Source organism: Anguilla rostrata, chromosome 18 (genome assembly GCF_018555375.3).
Source record: "Anguilla rostrata isolate EN2019 chromosome 18, ASM1855537v3, whole genome shotgun sequence".
NCBI classification, from domain to species: Eukaryota; Metazoa; Chordata; class Actinopteri; order Anguilliformes; family Anguillidae; genus Anguilla; species Anguilla rostrata.
Genome location: NC_057950.1, coordinates 17,970,415 through 17,987,213, shown reverse-complemented (window position 1 = coordinate 17,987,213; position 16,799 = coordinate 17,970,415). Strand labels below are relative to the sequence as shown.

General features: G+C 43.2%; 1 protein-coding gene across 5 annotated transcripts in view; it reads right to left on the bottom strand.

Moving 5' to 3' along the window:
• Nucleotides 1–16,799, bottom strand: part of LOC135244453 (adhesion G protein-coupled receptor A1) — a 100,042-nt gene that overhangs the window by 14,688 nt on the left and 68,555 nt on the right. For 4 of the 5 annotated variants that reach the window (XM_064316740.1, XM_064316741.1, XM_064316742.1 and 1 more), the window contains 2 exons: nt 16,387–16,601; nt 3,107–3,234 (listed from right to left, as the gene is read on the bottom strand). In XM_064316740.1, coding sequence (XP_064172810.1) covers nt 3,107–3,234; nt 16,387–16,601 — 343 coding nt within the window. The remainder of the gene's footprint in view (nt 1–3,106; nt 3,235–16,386; nt 16,602–16,799) is intronic. The other variant, XM_064316744.1, reaches the window with a different exon arrangement.

Here is a 16,799-nt window from a genome sequence, read left to right as displayed (position 1 = left end):
GCGAAGCTTTTCAGGTCAAGTGCATTAACCGGGCGTCAGTCCCGCTGCCAGGCCGCAAAATAAACTCATCTCCTCCATTTTGGCCACGGAGGAAGAGCAGGCGAGGGTCAGGCCGGGCAGGCGCCAGGAGGACGGCTCCCTCGCACAGGCTCCAGGCCTCGCTGTGATGTCACACGTCCTGCTTACACAAAGGCTTTATCGGAAAATAAGCCGGTGGATAAACGCTTCATCCACAGAAGCCAGAGCGAGAGAGAGGGATGGAGAACACACCACCGGGCGAAAGGAAGGACAGCCAGCTCTGACGAGCAGCGCCAACCTCAGCGGGTGCTATTTTCAGAAATGCTTCTCTCAGCGGAGGGGGCTTAAGTGTGTGCTGGAGTAGGGGAACAGCGTAATGTCTGATTGCCAATCTGTGTGGTGTAAGGTGAGGCAGGGGTACCAGGCCAAGTCTGGCAGGAGAAGGCTAGCTGCATGGATGGCAAAGTGTGTCTGAAACACCTGTTTCCACGACCCTGAGCCCAACACCTGCCTCCAGTCCCTCAATCCTGCAAATACTTGGTCCTGGTTCTTCCCACAAATGTGTCAATCACATTTGGTCCTGATCCAGAAGGTCAAAGTTTAATTCCTATTCAGGTCTGTGCTACTAGGAAGAAATGCACATTTTGATGGGACAACAGAAAGGTTCTAAGCTTCCTTTAGCCTGGAAGTCAAAGACCGCTGCATACCTCAAATGTCTGACAACAACATGTTAAACTAGGGATAAAAGCAAAAACACGGAGGTGGCACTTATCTTTCAGTCATAAAAACACCACAAAAACGTTTTTAAAACAGGTAGGTGCATTGACAATCTGGCCTGTATTGATGAAAATAAGCCTTGAGTCAGGCCTGGTGGGTCACTGTCTGACGCACTTGCACAGTCTGGTGTAGGGTCTCCCTGATTGCTACAGCACCACTTCACCGGCCAGGACTGTTTGACTCACAGCCCAGTTTTAACGGCGTATGGAAAAGGCGAGACCAGATACAGATCTGAAAGACTATTGCTGTGAAGGACCAGATGTCCAGGGTATTGTTCAACAGTATCCCATCTGTTGCAAAAAAAGTGGTAATTTACAGGATGAATTGTGTATTAAGCATTCAGTAATACAGCATTGCTGTATCCCAACCCCTCAAAAGTTACAGCTTCACTAAGATACTGTAAGTTACACCGACATTACTCAGAGTTTGAGATGCAGGATTATTCACTCGTTACTCACAGTACCATGTAGCGATGCAGTAGCACAGAGACAGTTACTCAGACTGGAGACAGAGAGACATTCAGCTGTATTCACACACATTCACAGATCTGCTGAATGGCCTGGTTAGGCCATTATATTAAACACGATTGTCTGGTTAGCTGAACATAACAACAGCTTGGCCGAGTCCCGTGCTTCTAATCACAGTGATTCTAATCGTGTCTATCATCCTTCTCTATCGTCCTACTGCACTTTGCAGACCTATGAAAGCACTCGTGTGCTTAATTTTACACAAGTCACTCCAGATTTGAGCATCTGCTAGATGTCTGTGAACTAATGCAGGCCTAATTCACTCATCTACGCAGGTGGTAGTATAGTACAATGCTGACAGAACTGGGCATGGTACTCATATATAATAAATATAAACAGTTTCATTGGTGTGTAGTGCCACATTGCCTCAAAAATCTCATGGAGGGAGTACACTCTGATACTGAGTTAATGAGTATTATAGCCTAATATAGCGGCAGTGAGTTTTATAGAGATACAGGGTTGGCTGTTTTGAGAATGAAGCTCTGCTGAGATCTCACTACATTTCCTTCTGTGCAGTCCTCACAGGATCTCTCACCCCAGCTGAGGGAAACAAGTCCAGTCTCACATTACACTGTATATCGCCATTGAGCCGATGCTTACATACAATCCATTATACAGCTGAATATTTACTGAAGCTTTTTCAGGTTTAGTATCTTTCTCAAGGGTACAATGGCAGAGTCCCAGAAGAACGCACAAGCCCAGTTCCCCATTATATTACACTGTCACCCATTACTAATATCAGAACCGTACTGCATAAGATAATTGCACAAATATCTCCATCATGTCCATACAATTACTCAGATTTATTATGACTAAAATGATGAGGAATTTGTCTTGAACGCTTCCAGTAATGTCAGTGTCCCATTCAGGAAATTAAATTATGCAGGACCTACAGCAACACGGACTACATATTTGTGCCAGATCTGTTCGGAGAAAAAAAGATGTTGGCCAAATCAAGCCATTTAAGATTCTATTTATGCCATTTAAAATTATACTCATTCACATGAATCAGGGAGTCTGATTTAAGTATCAAATCAAAAATAATAAAATAAATTAGTATCAAGCAGTTGCTATCTAATGTCATACAAAAAGTACAATGTAATTAAATACTACAACCACAATATCATGTACTAACCGCACACCATGCACTTCCTATGCCACTTCCTCTAGTGCTGTATTAATAAAGCCAACCCCCTGTGTGAAGTATATCAGCATATGACATGCAATAACAAAAGACTCCACAGGCAATTAAACAAGGTGGATTACACTCATTTTGGGTTTCAATGTTTCACATCAAACATGCTTATGTTTCCCTATTTTCTGCCCATAAATGAAAATTATGCACAATCATTCTTAAATACCTCTTTGCATCTGAAGTATGTGTGTTTTGGTTTTTACGGGTCGGTGACATTTGGACTCTGAAGCAAACTACTGGATGAAGCAATCGCGTGCAATAGTTGAACCAATGAAATTTCCTTGCTGCAGAGTTCACTGCTTTCTGATTGGTCCTCAATCAACCAATGGTGGACAGTATGTGGAGGCTCTGCCCACCTACTGACTGGTTTATGAGGCTTTACATTCCAGAAAGTTGCCACGGTGACTGGAGCAGAAAGATGACAGGCAGGCACACACACGCACATACATGCATACATACATACACGCAGACAGACACACATAGGCAAGCACACACACACGTGCACACACACAGACAGACAGACAGACACACACACACACTCATATACACTCATACACAGAGATAAGAGCAACGATGTCTGGGGCTTTACCTGTGATGCACGATGTAGGTAATGATGGACGCGAACAGGCACAACAACATAACAGCCGTGCATGCGTACACAACGGGGTGCAGAAACTCCCCCGGGTACGGCGGGAAAGACAGCACCTTCTTTAGATCCTGAGGGAGAGAGAAACACAGAGACACGCTTTAGACAGCTCTGGATGAGAGGCACGCAGACACACACAGCACAACACGGCTTATTTGATCAACTGGTGATGGAAATATGGCGGGTACGAACATAATCATACGCATATCCATGCATGAGCACACACACACACACACACACACACACACACACACACTGGCACACACACACACACACGCACGCACACACGTGCTGACATACACACTCACACACAACCACACACCACCATTCCCAGAATTCACACAGCTACAGCTACAGTTGATGTACTTGTCACCCAGTATAACGTATGAGGCCATCATGCATTCAATTAAAGTAAATAATTATGTATGAGTAGCAGAGTTACGGTCTCTAAAATGTTCCATTTCCCGAAAGGCCGCTTGGCAGTGATTCATGATTAATGTTGAGTGTGCAGACACACAGGGACCACAGGAGACAGAGAGAAAAGACGATGTCCACTCTGACAGATGAGGTCTCACTCCATGGTAATGCAATGGTATGGTAAGCAAATGATTTCTCTCCTGTAAACCCACTTTGGTCCAACAGACCATTAAAGGTTGGGTTTGTGTCTGGGTCTATATTTGGGGTTCCCCTTGACAGGGCAGGGCAGAGATGGGCCATACCCCTGCTCAGGGTTCAACAGAGGAGAGACAGAGAGACAGACAGAGGTGGGAGGAGGGATTGGAGGGAGGGAGGAAGGGAGAGAGAAAGGGAGGAAGAGAGAGAGATAGGGGAAAGAGGGGTGGGATGGAGAGAGAGAAAGGGAGTGAGGGGGAGAAACAGGGTGGGAGGGAGAGAGAGAGAAAGGGAGTGAGGGAGAGAAACAGGGTGGGAGGGAGAGAGAGCGAGAAATGGAGAGAAAGAGAGAAAGACCATCTTCCAACAGAAGCTCAGACCTCTGAAAAGTAGAGACCTTTTCACTCAAGGTAACAATGCCCTAGAGTATACTTTACATTTAATTGATTACTTTGGACTGAAAAGCAGTGCCTAGGGGAACGCTGGTCTGGTAGGGAATGCATTTAAAGACAAAGCTCCAAGATCTTTCTATGCAATCAAAAGGACTTTGATGCTCTAGCACTGATTAAGCCCTGATGGGCAAAATGTCTGTTCAATAAATCAGCCCTTTCATCTGTGTGAAAGACTGCAGGCCTCCTCTTCTGTGAGACTAAACTATCCTAAAAGGTAATTCCCCACATTTTAAAAAGAATGAGAAAATATGAAATATTTTTTGGGAAAGGGACACAGCAGCACTCACTGAACAGTATGTGATGCCATGCCATAGCCCAAGGGACAGCGGGAATATTCAACTCAAAAGTTGAGATGCTTAGTATTACTGGATAATAAGTAGCATCGGTGGAAGTAGTAGTAGCAGCAGTAGCAGCATAAGCAGTAGCAGTAATTGAAGCAGTAGTATCAGTAGTAGTAGCACTAATTGTACCAATAGTATCAGTAGTAGTAGCAGCAGTAATTGTAGTAGCAGTATCAGTAGTAGCAGCAGCAGCAGTAGTAGTAGCAGCAGTGTTTGTCGTAGTAGTATCATTCATATAATTCCATGTAGCAAAAAAGATGTGAACATGTATAAATGTGTAGTTTGCAGGAGACATGCAAATTTTGTGAAGGGATAAAACAAATTCATCCCAGATAATATAGCATTTATTTGACCCCTTTAGAGTATGGTAAGAAAACACTGGATAGCTAATTATTGTGAAAGTCACAATATTGCCTAACTTACTGTAGTTATTGTGAATGATCCATAGATAAAATAAAAGTTTTGGCTCATTAAGAAAACCTTGCAGTTCTACCAAGGGGCTACAGGGAAAAAGACAGAGAACTACTTAAAAATTTCAGCCACTCTTGGGAGAAAAATGAAAGAGAAAATGCCTTTACTTTTCCTACAAATTTCTTATAAGCCCACAGCTTTTCATCTTTTCTGATTTAAATTAATATTTATTAAGGAGTAAAGTTTAAACTAAACTGAAGGAAAAAAATAAAAGAGGGAAATTCTTTATTATTTTGTAGGGATACTCTCTTGTGGGTTATAGAATGTTCCAGTAAATAAAAATAAAATGGTGCAGAACAGGTTTTTTTTCCAGTCACACGGGACCTGTGCTGACATTTTATTTAAAAGAAAATGAGAGGCCTTAACACCAAACATGAAATGCACTCAACCTTAGCTTGTAATGCTTATTGATGAGAGCACTGAGTCTGAGCAGAAGAATCTCGCCCGATTCTTCGGCAGGGCTGATGGAATCACTGGAGCTGAACTGCTTACAGGGGAACAGTGCTGGGATGCAGTGCACGAGCGCTCGGATGCAGTAGCAGTCATACTGAGGGGGTAAATTCAGAGCCCACGTGAACAACTGCTAGGGTCCTCCTCTGAGTGATCTCGTTAATTATTGATTCATGTATTGTTATTATTTAACAAAGGCCCTACCTTTGTAATTACACCTCGGTCATTTGGCGTCCTGCCAGGTAGAGAAGCTTATATAATTGCTTGGTAATAGCCATATCTAGAGTTAGCTTCAAAATCTCAATCTTACACACTCGTACATGCATACATGCACACTTCCATGCGCGCGCACACACACACACGACTACTGAATGTATATTGTAATTCTCTCTCTCTCTCTCTCCCTCACACACACACACACACACTCTCTGCAGTGTGTGTACAGTTCCTCACGCTGAGTGACTCAGCAGGACCACCGCAGCAGCAGTAGATGGGTGATGATGGCTCCTTGCGGCGCCTCTCTCAGCTATTATAATTACAATTAGCACCGTTATTATTACCAACGCGTCATTTCGGGACACACTCTATCACTCCCTTCCTGAGCCTCGGTCTCCACACTGAAAGCAGAATTAATTACAGCAGACTCTGGAAGAACTGGGCCAATCCAGGCTGAAGTGAGCCACCCCTACGCCGCCATCACAGAGCTGTAACTGATCGTACCACACTGGATTCTACAGGCTGCTGTCATATTTAAGTCATTAAAGTGTGGCCTTCTTAGATCACAGTTCATAATAATACAGCCTGATGTCTGATTGCAGTGATTAGTTGTTCATTTCTCTTATTCAGACTTCCTGAACAGCGTCTGTTACCTGCCGAGGGCAGTCATGGAGAAGCCTCTTTACTGATCCACCGAGTTCCTCCATCTTAACGGTGTGTCACGTTCCAAACCCAAAAGATGATACAAGGTTCCACAATTTCAGAAATTCGATGCAGTAAATATTTATCTCTTTCTGAGCCAGGGATTACATCTGAAACTGTAACACGGCGCAGATTGAAAAACCCCCGGCCAGCCTCCAGAGAGTGAGAGCGTGCTGCCAGCAGCAGATGAATGTTTCTAGTATCAATGGGAGGGTGAGGCCTTTTTTTGGGGGGGGGGGGTGGAAAGGGTGAGTGATGGGCATCAAATGTATGGATAAGGTTGCGTTAAAATGATATGGGGGGGGGGGCTGGTGGGTGGTTCGTCCGGGTAAGGCACCCTTCTCTTTCTAATACATTGATGAGCAGCCATTAACCTAGACCAGGAGCTTTCAACCTTTTCTGATTCAGGGACCCCCCACCAGGCTCAAAGGCATACAGGAGACCCTCATCATAGGTTAAAAAAGTTATAATTTTAAGGTTTTATACTTTATAAAATTTTCCAAAATCTATAGTCATTGCATATAAAGTATGGCCTGGTACCATCAACAGTACCTGCACGAGCCCCCAAGGGTTGAAAACCCAGGGCCTAGACCACTCCCAGGCTAATGAGAATCTGAAATATCCAAAACCAGACGAAACACAAATCAATAAATAATCCTCAGTAATACAACACTGTCATGAGCATACACTAATAATATATATCTGCAATGGCAAAACTGTATGTGCTCATTGTTTATTATGCTCTTATTCATACGAAAGGAAAAGCACATACAAACACACACACACACACAAACGCATGCAGTTGATTTTCAACAACCATTTTCAACAATAAAACTATAATAAAAGCAAACAATGCTTAAGAGCTGAGATTCTCATCTGCACAATTTTCATAATTCTCTCCGGAGCAATTCATAATCTGCGGTTTATTCACTTTTAGCATAAATGACTGTACATTTGTATATTCAGAGCCTGGATTGGGCAATAAAAGCTAATTACTGTGCTATTAGGATTTGTTCCCCTGGATTGAGTTATAAAGCTAAATTCAGATGGCAGGTCTAGATATTCCAAGCAGGGAAATTATATGCTGTGTGGAATGATTCATTCCTGCTTCCAACAGACCAGGCCTCTTAGCTTTAAAGAGATCTTACTTAACAATCAGTCTAATGCAATGAAAACATAATTGCAGTTGGTTTACAAGCTGTGGATTCACAGTTTTGGCAAAGAATAAAGGAAAATAAAAAAGATCATTAAAAATGAATAGATATACTGCTGGGCAAGGAATTGTGGACAGCCTTGCTTTTGTTTTCAAAGAGGAAGCTTGCCCTTGCTCAAATACATAAAACAGATTTATTGACACCAAGAAGTGAAAAGGGCATTGTTCACATTAGCTGTGACTACCTTCTCCTTGTGTGTGTGCGTGTGTGTGCGCACATGTGTGTATCTGTGTGTCTGGCTGTGTGCATTTTCCCAGCTGTCACAGAAAGGTAATGCATCACACACCTGTTCTTTTCATCTTCCAGTCTTTATCCAAGTGGTACACCTAAAATGTTCCACATTCAAACACTAAAACATGCCAGTATGCCATCTAACTACATTCCTGTGCAAAACCCCTGCATTCAGAGAGGCGTGACTTTCACTACGTTGCATATTCCCGCAAAAAACTGCAATGAGCATGAGTTACACGTTTGCACGTTATCTATTTGTAATGTTATTTATTTACGGAGGTAATTCGGGGTAAGCGCCTCGCTAGCGGGAACGTTAGCGGTGGTCCACCTGTGATTTAAACCTGCGGCTCGCTGTTAACAAATCACGTCCCCGCTTCGCTGAGCCTCGCCACCTGGGTACAGGAACAAATAAGCCCTTCCTGTCATCCATAACGAGGTTAAGCAGCTGAATTTACAGACACATTCTATCCCTCACGCGAGAGCTCGCCTTCCAGTCCGCGGCCCAATTATTATATATAATTCACACGTGGAGCGCCGCCGCGGTCAGCTCCGTAATGAAGCGCTTGAGAAACGCGGCTGCCATCTCTGCCTCTTCTCCGGGTAGCTGTTAGCGGTGTTAAACATGAGGCACTCCTGAAGTGTGTGTGTGTGTGTGTGTGTGTGTGTGAGAGAGAGAGAGTGTGAGAGTGTGTGTGTGTATTTGTGTGAGTGTGTGTTCCTGCTGTCTTACAGTCTCATCACAGATCCACAGTCTCACAGTCCCCAATTTCCTCCTGTTGGTGGATGTTTTGCATCTCATTACATCTCCCCGTGTAGCCTGTAGCCCTACACGCCTCCCTGCTGACCCTTCCGGTTGAAGCTACACCAGACCTGAGCCTGGAGGCTGTAACACGGAGCTAAACAGTCGGTGTCAAGCGCTATAACCACGCGACCTTTCACCCCTCGGGGCTCTGTGGCCGTGTTAAGGGCGACCTCCGCCGCTCCTGCCGGGCAGCTGCTCGGGTCAGACACAGCACCGCAGGGAGCATTCTGGGAAACGAGGCCGCAGCCAATGAGACGACGCTTGCGGCAGATGTTCCAATCTGTCACGTTGCCCATCTTCCGACATGTCTGTCAAAACTTGACAGGTTTGGCTCTAAACAAAGGCGTGAAGCGGGTGTACAGCGACACGCTGCTTACACCTGCCAGAAACAGCCTCGTTTGAAATCCCTTCCAATTACCCTGGCATTCTCCTTGTCTAAATATTGTACAAAGTTGTTTCTGCAAATGACTCCATAGAAACAGATAAGGGGTAAACTAGAAAGTTTGTAAGTAATGCCTTAGTTACCACCTGGTAATGCTAGTTATCGTGACAGCACATTCACTTAAACAGCAAGGAGAGGAGAAGCTGGCCAAAGTCATGGTAACTCACAACATGAATATCTCACAATATGAATGTCAATGAACATCATTGCATTTAAGCAATGAAAAGCAAACAGCACTGGCTGACATTTACTCAGATGCTATCTTAAATGGGGGTTCAGAGGGGACACCTCAGTCAGGCCGCCTGGCTGTGTACCGAGGGCTGCCTACTGGTCACAAGTAGCTGGATGACGCCGTTGCCATGGCAGCACATGCTGGTGGGCACGGCATTCCCGTTTCTATGGCAGAGGCCACCTTGCTGGTGACTGTGCCCACCGCTGCACGTGCTCAGTGAGGTGCAGCCTGTGCCGTGTCAGAAGGCACAGACCAGTCTCTAGGCTAACGCTTCACAGAGGTCACATGGTGATTCCACAGGCCATGGATGTTTATAGAGGAAAAATGTCCAGTATGGCTGTAGGTCGAAGGCCACACAGGCGTCATATTGAACACCAAGGCTTATAACTATGCACGCTCCACTCTGTGCATTACGCTGAGTAAAAACACATGTGTATTACCAGGCTACTCTGTGAGTTATGGTAGTTACAAACAACTGTGCTCAAAAGCTAATCTGCAAGTTATTCAAGATGAAGATCCAGCAACATTCACAACACTCACAGTCGGCAGAAGCTCTATTCATACACAAATGTTCAAGTTACTTGGCAGAAGAACATCCATCATTTGAATTATAATATCTTAAAGTAATACAATTCGGGGGGAAACCGCAGAAAATCACTTTATGCATCAGGAAAACAGCCAACTGCAAGTGCTGACCACAGCAGAGTAAAGGCAACAGTTGATGCTTCATCCTAATGGGAAATTATAAAGTCCAAATTTATTATTCAGAAGAAAAACAATCTGCATTAAAGCAAACTGTTAGCGGACGGCAGCAGGCTGAGAAGCTGTGAATAATAAACCCTGTGAGAAGATTAAAACATGCAGTTCTTCAGCAGTTGTCTGCCATTTCCCCACAACAATACATGCATGCAATGTCAAAGCAATGTCAGCCAATGAAAGTGAGTGCGGAATGAGTGTCAGCCAATCAAAATGAACGCAGAATGAACATCACCCATTCGAATGAGTTTTTGTTCAATGAGCAGATTTTGTTCAATTTCAATTCAAATTCATTTTGCATGTTAATCATTTTGTTTTTCTACTGGTTGGCCATTTTTACAATATGTCAATCGATGTTGTAGAATTAACCTTTCTCCTGAACAAGCTGAAGTTCTGCCAACGTGAGCCAACAAACATACCATAACGTCACCCCCTCAAATGCAATTACTATACAATGCAGCTTTCAGCAATTTGCCTAGGAGTTAATTGGGTAGCAGTGCCAGGAATGTGTGCTGTTGGAGCCACTCACATCGTTAGGCCAACTGAATGAAAAGTCCTGGGTTAAATTGGTTAAAATGGATTTGATTTGTATGTAAAAAGTGTCACGGGCAAGAGGAAGATGTACCAAGCTGGAGCACTTTGTGTTTGACCTGCAAAGAGAACCGTTTGCCTTGTACACAGAGCGTGTGCAGAACAATCCTCATTCTCTCCCCACACCTATATGCGACCCTTCGCTAAAACATGACCGACCCCTCCTATACGACAACAGCCACACACACACACATCAACCTACATTATTTACTTAAGCCCTGATACGAGGCAAATTAAAGAGATCACAAACCGCATCTTCCATTTGTCCACACGATCATTTAATTTACGTCTTCTTGATCTGGACATTGCTTATTGTACAATGACGGCGCCACTGCCAAGATTGAATCCTGAAACCCCGAGGCAATTTAGCTCTATTCCACACTGCCACCCCAACACAGTCTACAGCACTGATGAATAATTCATAACAGCTCTGATGCAGCATAACTTCAGAATACAAATCAAAGGTAACTCCTATTGGTGTGGAATTGTGTGTGGGGATAATACTAGTCTGCAGCCTACCCATAACTCCCATTATATAAATTAAATGCGTTAAATACCTCAAAAAAATCCTTTTGTCATGCAGTTGACATTGAAATGCAGCGTGTACTTACTCCACTTACTCCATGACCAGAAATAAAAGCAGCAAGAGACTCAATCGATTAAAATGTGCAGCACTAGAGGCTTTGTGTTAAATTACCATAAAAAATCTGTAAAATAAAAAAGGTAGAAACAAAGCCCGTAGAGCTCATATTATAAAGCAATAAACAAATCAATTACAGTGTGCATAACATATTCAAAAAAGGCCCAATACACTGAATATGTTCTACAATAAACACTAAAGGAAATTGATTACCAAGACAATATACTCTACCCTGTAGAAAAACTGAAATAGAAACATGCAAATGCCAGTGTGATATAGGTCAAAAACAAATAAAGCTAATAGCACTACCACTGAAGTGTACAAACCTTGCATCCAATTTAAGCAGTACAGTTTGAAACATATAAGAACCAAGCTATTGCACCAATAGAAATAATGCATTCATGAATAGCACCTACACATTGCTGCTAATGCATTTTCTCTCTGGACAAGCAATCTAGATCAGAGATGATAAAAACTGACAAACTTACAAAGTGGTTGCAAGTGTTATAATAGTTACCTTAACACCCATCACTGTGATTCAGCACTATGCAAAGACAAATAAATATGTTTTTAATAGTAAAAGATCACTTGTGACCATCCATTGACTTGTTCCCCCAGCTCTCCAATAAACACTAAAGTTATTACATTACATTTATTTAGCAGACACTTTCATCCAAAGCGACATACAAAAGTGCAGTCAATTGATCGCTAAGAAAATATGATCGTCCCTAAAAAATGAAATGACTTAGGTAACCACACATAAATTCCAGCTTGTATGCAACAGGGGAAAACAACATTCAGGAAAGAATGGTGCACTCTACATTTTTAGTTCAGATAAGGCCAAGAAATTCAAACATGCAGTGCATTCATCAGTGAAATCAGGTGTAGTATGCAAATCCAAAATGTAACAATTTAATATTGAAATGAATGTTGCTCTTATTTCAATGCTTTCATTTTTAAAACAGAGGTGTGTAGCTCTAAATAATTCAGAAAACATTCAGGAAAGATCTGCATTCAATATTTGTATTTAGGATGAGGCTAAAAGATTCAGGCACATTTGCATTTTACCGTTATCAGCATAAAACACCATTCAGCAGGTAGAAAACAAACAAACAAACAAACAAACAAAAAACTGGAGCAGTACATAAACTATCATTTATGGTTTAGTCATGTACACCATGTAGGCTGACATACATAAGACCTGAAACAAATTCTACCTTTGAATGAATAGACAAAGAACACAAAGAAGCTACCCACACAGGAGTGGGTCTGTCCAGCACTTATAACTGCAAGGGGCAAACATGTATCTTAGGTCCAGAGGCCCTGATGGCAGGACCCAAAATGAGTTGAAAGCGAGCAGTCTGCTATTCAGAAGGCCAAAGGAACACTGACAGATCTTTAAGTGCTCTGCAAAGCCAGACGGCTGTTTCGCCCATGCAAAAACCAGACTCTTTAGACAATTATCACGTCATTTAAAAATAAAAAAATAGACTGCCATTTAGGTACCATTATTCTGACATCACACAGCTTCACTTCAATTACTGCACTGCTTTGAACCCGGCAGCAAATGCTGACTGCCTGGGTTGCGATCCTGAGCCAGCTGTTCTGTGATTCAGATGGCCCTGTCAATGCGTGCATGACTAATTAAGCGCCGCTATAAACAAGAGTGATTGCCTCGCGGTAAAAGTCGCATCCGAATCCAAAGGCCTCTTCTATTCTTCTTTTTTAATCATATAAGAAGAATTTGTTAAGATACGCAAATAATCTCCCTGCAATGCCAAGGCTGGATGAGTCAGTCAGCCTCTCTCTTCATACGCAAGCAGCACAATACGGGAGACAGCACTGCGCGCCCTGCTGTGGATCTGTCCGTGGTGCTGAAACGCAGGCCACCGGGAGGAATGCAGCGTGCTTTTCATGCAAGGCCCTACACGTTCAAACGCGCTGACGTTCTTAGCCACGCTTGCCAGCGAGTGCAAGCGAAAGGCGATTGAGACATTCATATCAGAGGAGTGTGGACCGTCACAAAAGCAGCGCGGCTGTGATGCCATGAGTGACGCCCATGTCGGACGAAGCGGGGACGGAGTGGAACGGATCAGTGTCAAGTGGTTTTCTGCCTCCAGATTAAATGCATCAGTAACTCCAGCAAACCACAGCGGAAAATGGACTGCAGCCAGGGTGGTCGCATCGACAGCTTATTTTATGGTCTTTAAAATGTACACTTGGGAATTTTTTCTGAGCGTATGATTAAAGCATGTCAAACACCTCATTCCCACCAAAACACGCCTCAAGCATGTTGACATCCACGTCAATCAAAATACCAAGCACGTGAATACAATCCAACCATCTCTCAACCACCTAAGGGATACAACCACACCTGTGTCTCACCAAACACAAAAATGGACCACATTGTCAATGCATCAACAAACAAGAACACAACCACACTTACACCGTGTAAGAGCTGTGGAGTTCCTGATCAATCAGCTAATTACAGTCAAAGCAAGGTAAAGCCCATCCCCCTGGCTTTCAACCCCTGTGTACTTTCCACTAGCTATATTTATGATACCTATGTAATAATCTTTACTTAAATACCAGGCTCTTTTAAATCTGATATAACCTTATAATAAATAAAACAAAATATAAAAACTCTATCAAAACAGGCCTGAAATGGTGATTCACTGTGCTTCCATTGCTTTAATGAATATGCAATGGGTAGCATCTTTACCACAGAAAACTACCAACAAGGACACTACTTTTTAGCATAGATAATGGACACATGTGAGACATGTTCAGACACATGGCTGTTACAGAGGAAAACACACACTTCCCTGATTCAAGGTTCTCATCACCCTACAGGCATAAAAAATTAATAAACTCCACGCTTGGATCCATTTGGATCTGAAACCTACAAGACGTTCTGGACGAAAAGCTGAATCTCCAAAGCTTAGTCAGACATGCATTATTTAAATGCCAGGAGTGAACACCCTGAGGATAGCTGTACAGGTCTGTACCACTGTTTGCAGGCTAATTATCTCCATGCAGTCGTGAATGGAAAGGGGCCTTAATCTCAGCGAGCGGAGATTGCAGTGTGTCTTCAGGGCCCGTCCTCTCAGTGAACTGACATTTTCTCCACAGGCCCGACTTATCATCCCTCCACTGCCTCCCTACATTAACCCCTGCATGGGAGTGTGGCCCAAGACATGCACTTGACTGGGCATGTGCTAAATTTTCATCAAACATCTCGCTGAACCAGAGGTTGTTTTTAAAAACTGCGTAAACTAGGCCTACGACTGACCATAGATATACTAGTAAGTTATCTGTGCGACAGCTTAGACCCAAGTACAGCAGAAAAATGGCATCCACAACAAACATTTCCCTGTTTGAGAGCAAGTACATGTCATGATGTAAAGCCATCAGCGTTAGGTACTTATCTGCAGTACACAGATAAAACAAAAAGAAAATGCAATGTACAAAAACCCAAATCAAAGGGAAGAAGGCCTACCTCAAAGCTTGAAATCGTATGACTCAAGTGCCAGATGCAGAGCATTGAATACTGACATTGACAAAGATTACGAATGAAAACCCAACTCAATTACTGCCGTCAGAAGATCACTCTGCCAGACCATGGCTTAAATTTCTACTGATTACACTTTTCTTTTATAATTTTGCATTTTACAGCCTGACTATGAACAGCAAATGTGCAAAGAAATAACCCATACAGTCCCGTTGACAGATGAGGGAATAAATTCCCATTGACAGATCAGGCAACAGGTAAAATTCTGAAAAATATGATGTCACGAATCCGTAAATAGTCATTTCAGCGGTTACTGCAGTGTAAAAGTGTGTGTGTGTGTGTGTATGGTGGGGGGGGGGGGGGGGGGGGGGTGAACTACGTAAGTAAATATTCAATCTCAGTGAAACTCACCGAATAAAAACATTATCTTAATTCATGGCGCTCAAGACGCCAAACAAGCCGAAGCACATTAATTTGTTGCAACTTCCACTGGCTGAATTGCCTCGCGAACGTCATTTACTCATTCTCTAACAATACCACTGCCCTGACAGAACTCCCCGCAGCACGACGAAAAGCCTGGGTTCTCGTCTGGAGGGATATTAAATACACACATTGTCACAGACCCACGCAATGACTGGCTGACAGCTGCGCTCCATCTGACAACCACAGATTGACATTCAGTGCACGCGTTTCCTCACTTCCACTTGCTGATGTTTTCCTCTCAAGACATTCCGTCTTTAATACTTTAAACACGATCAATATATGATGTGGATACCAAAAAAACAATAACAAATAAAAAAATAAAATAAACTACAAAGTACCAGCATTATACTATTCCATTAGTCACATTCAAAGCCAAGAAAACACCTCCCAGTTCAGCCTCCCTCTCCGCTCAGTAGCGAAACATCCTGCTCACACAATCTCAGAATAAGCGCAGCGCCACGAAAGAGGGACAGAGACGTGTTGCCATTGTGCAACTACTATTATCGTCACGGAATTTATTTTGTCACACTCTGATGCCAGCGAGATCAAAATTTTTTTTAAAAAGGAGAAAATGAAAAACCACAGAATTACGACAAAAATCATTGCCGCGTTTACTATTTCAACATTGCGGTAAACTGCAACTAATTAGTACACCACATGCGCACGCTGCCGGACATTAACCAGGAGATAATTCTCAGAGCAAAAAAAAAAAAAAACGATACTATAATTTTATTTTTTATTTTTATGGAAACAGCCTTATAATTCACCAGAAGAGCAATCGCCACCAGACTGACGTAATAAAGGTAAAACATAGCAACGCATTCCATCAGCTATACACCTCAGACCTGCTGTACATACACAACGTCATACATCGTAGCCTGTCACATTACAATCAATTAAAACCAAACGAATCCAGCTTTTAAATGATTACTCTGACAAACACGTGAGGCGATCTGTCAATGGCACACATCCTTTCGATGAAAACGCTGAGAAAGGGGAAGGGGGAAATAAATGGGGGGAAAAAGCAGAGAGCTGCGAGAGAAGTGGACCTCCGCCCTCTCTAGAGACTGTACTCACCATTAGCACTGCAAAGTTATTGTGGTGCGCACAATGAATGGTGGTAGTATTGCCCAAAGAGCCCGTTATGTGGCACCCTTCTGCCCTCCAGCCCCCGTGTCCATCTAGAAGGTCAAAATCCCAATAGGCTGCAGTTGGGTCTACACCCAGCGCGAAGTGCCGGAGGGCAACGGTAACGGGCTGAGAGAGACTCCAGCTCCCTCCGCTGCACCCATCTGCAAAAGCAACAAATTGAATCAGGGAGACGAAGTGGAAGAGCCTTAAGTGCTACAACGCGAACGTAGCATGGATCCTAAAAAAGAAAACAATTGCCCTGTATAAAGCTTTGGACTACTGTGTGATGAATAATCGAGAGGAATAAAGTGCCAGTTTCTCTTCCTTTTCTCTCTCCTTCTCTATCTGTATACGTGTAC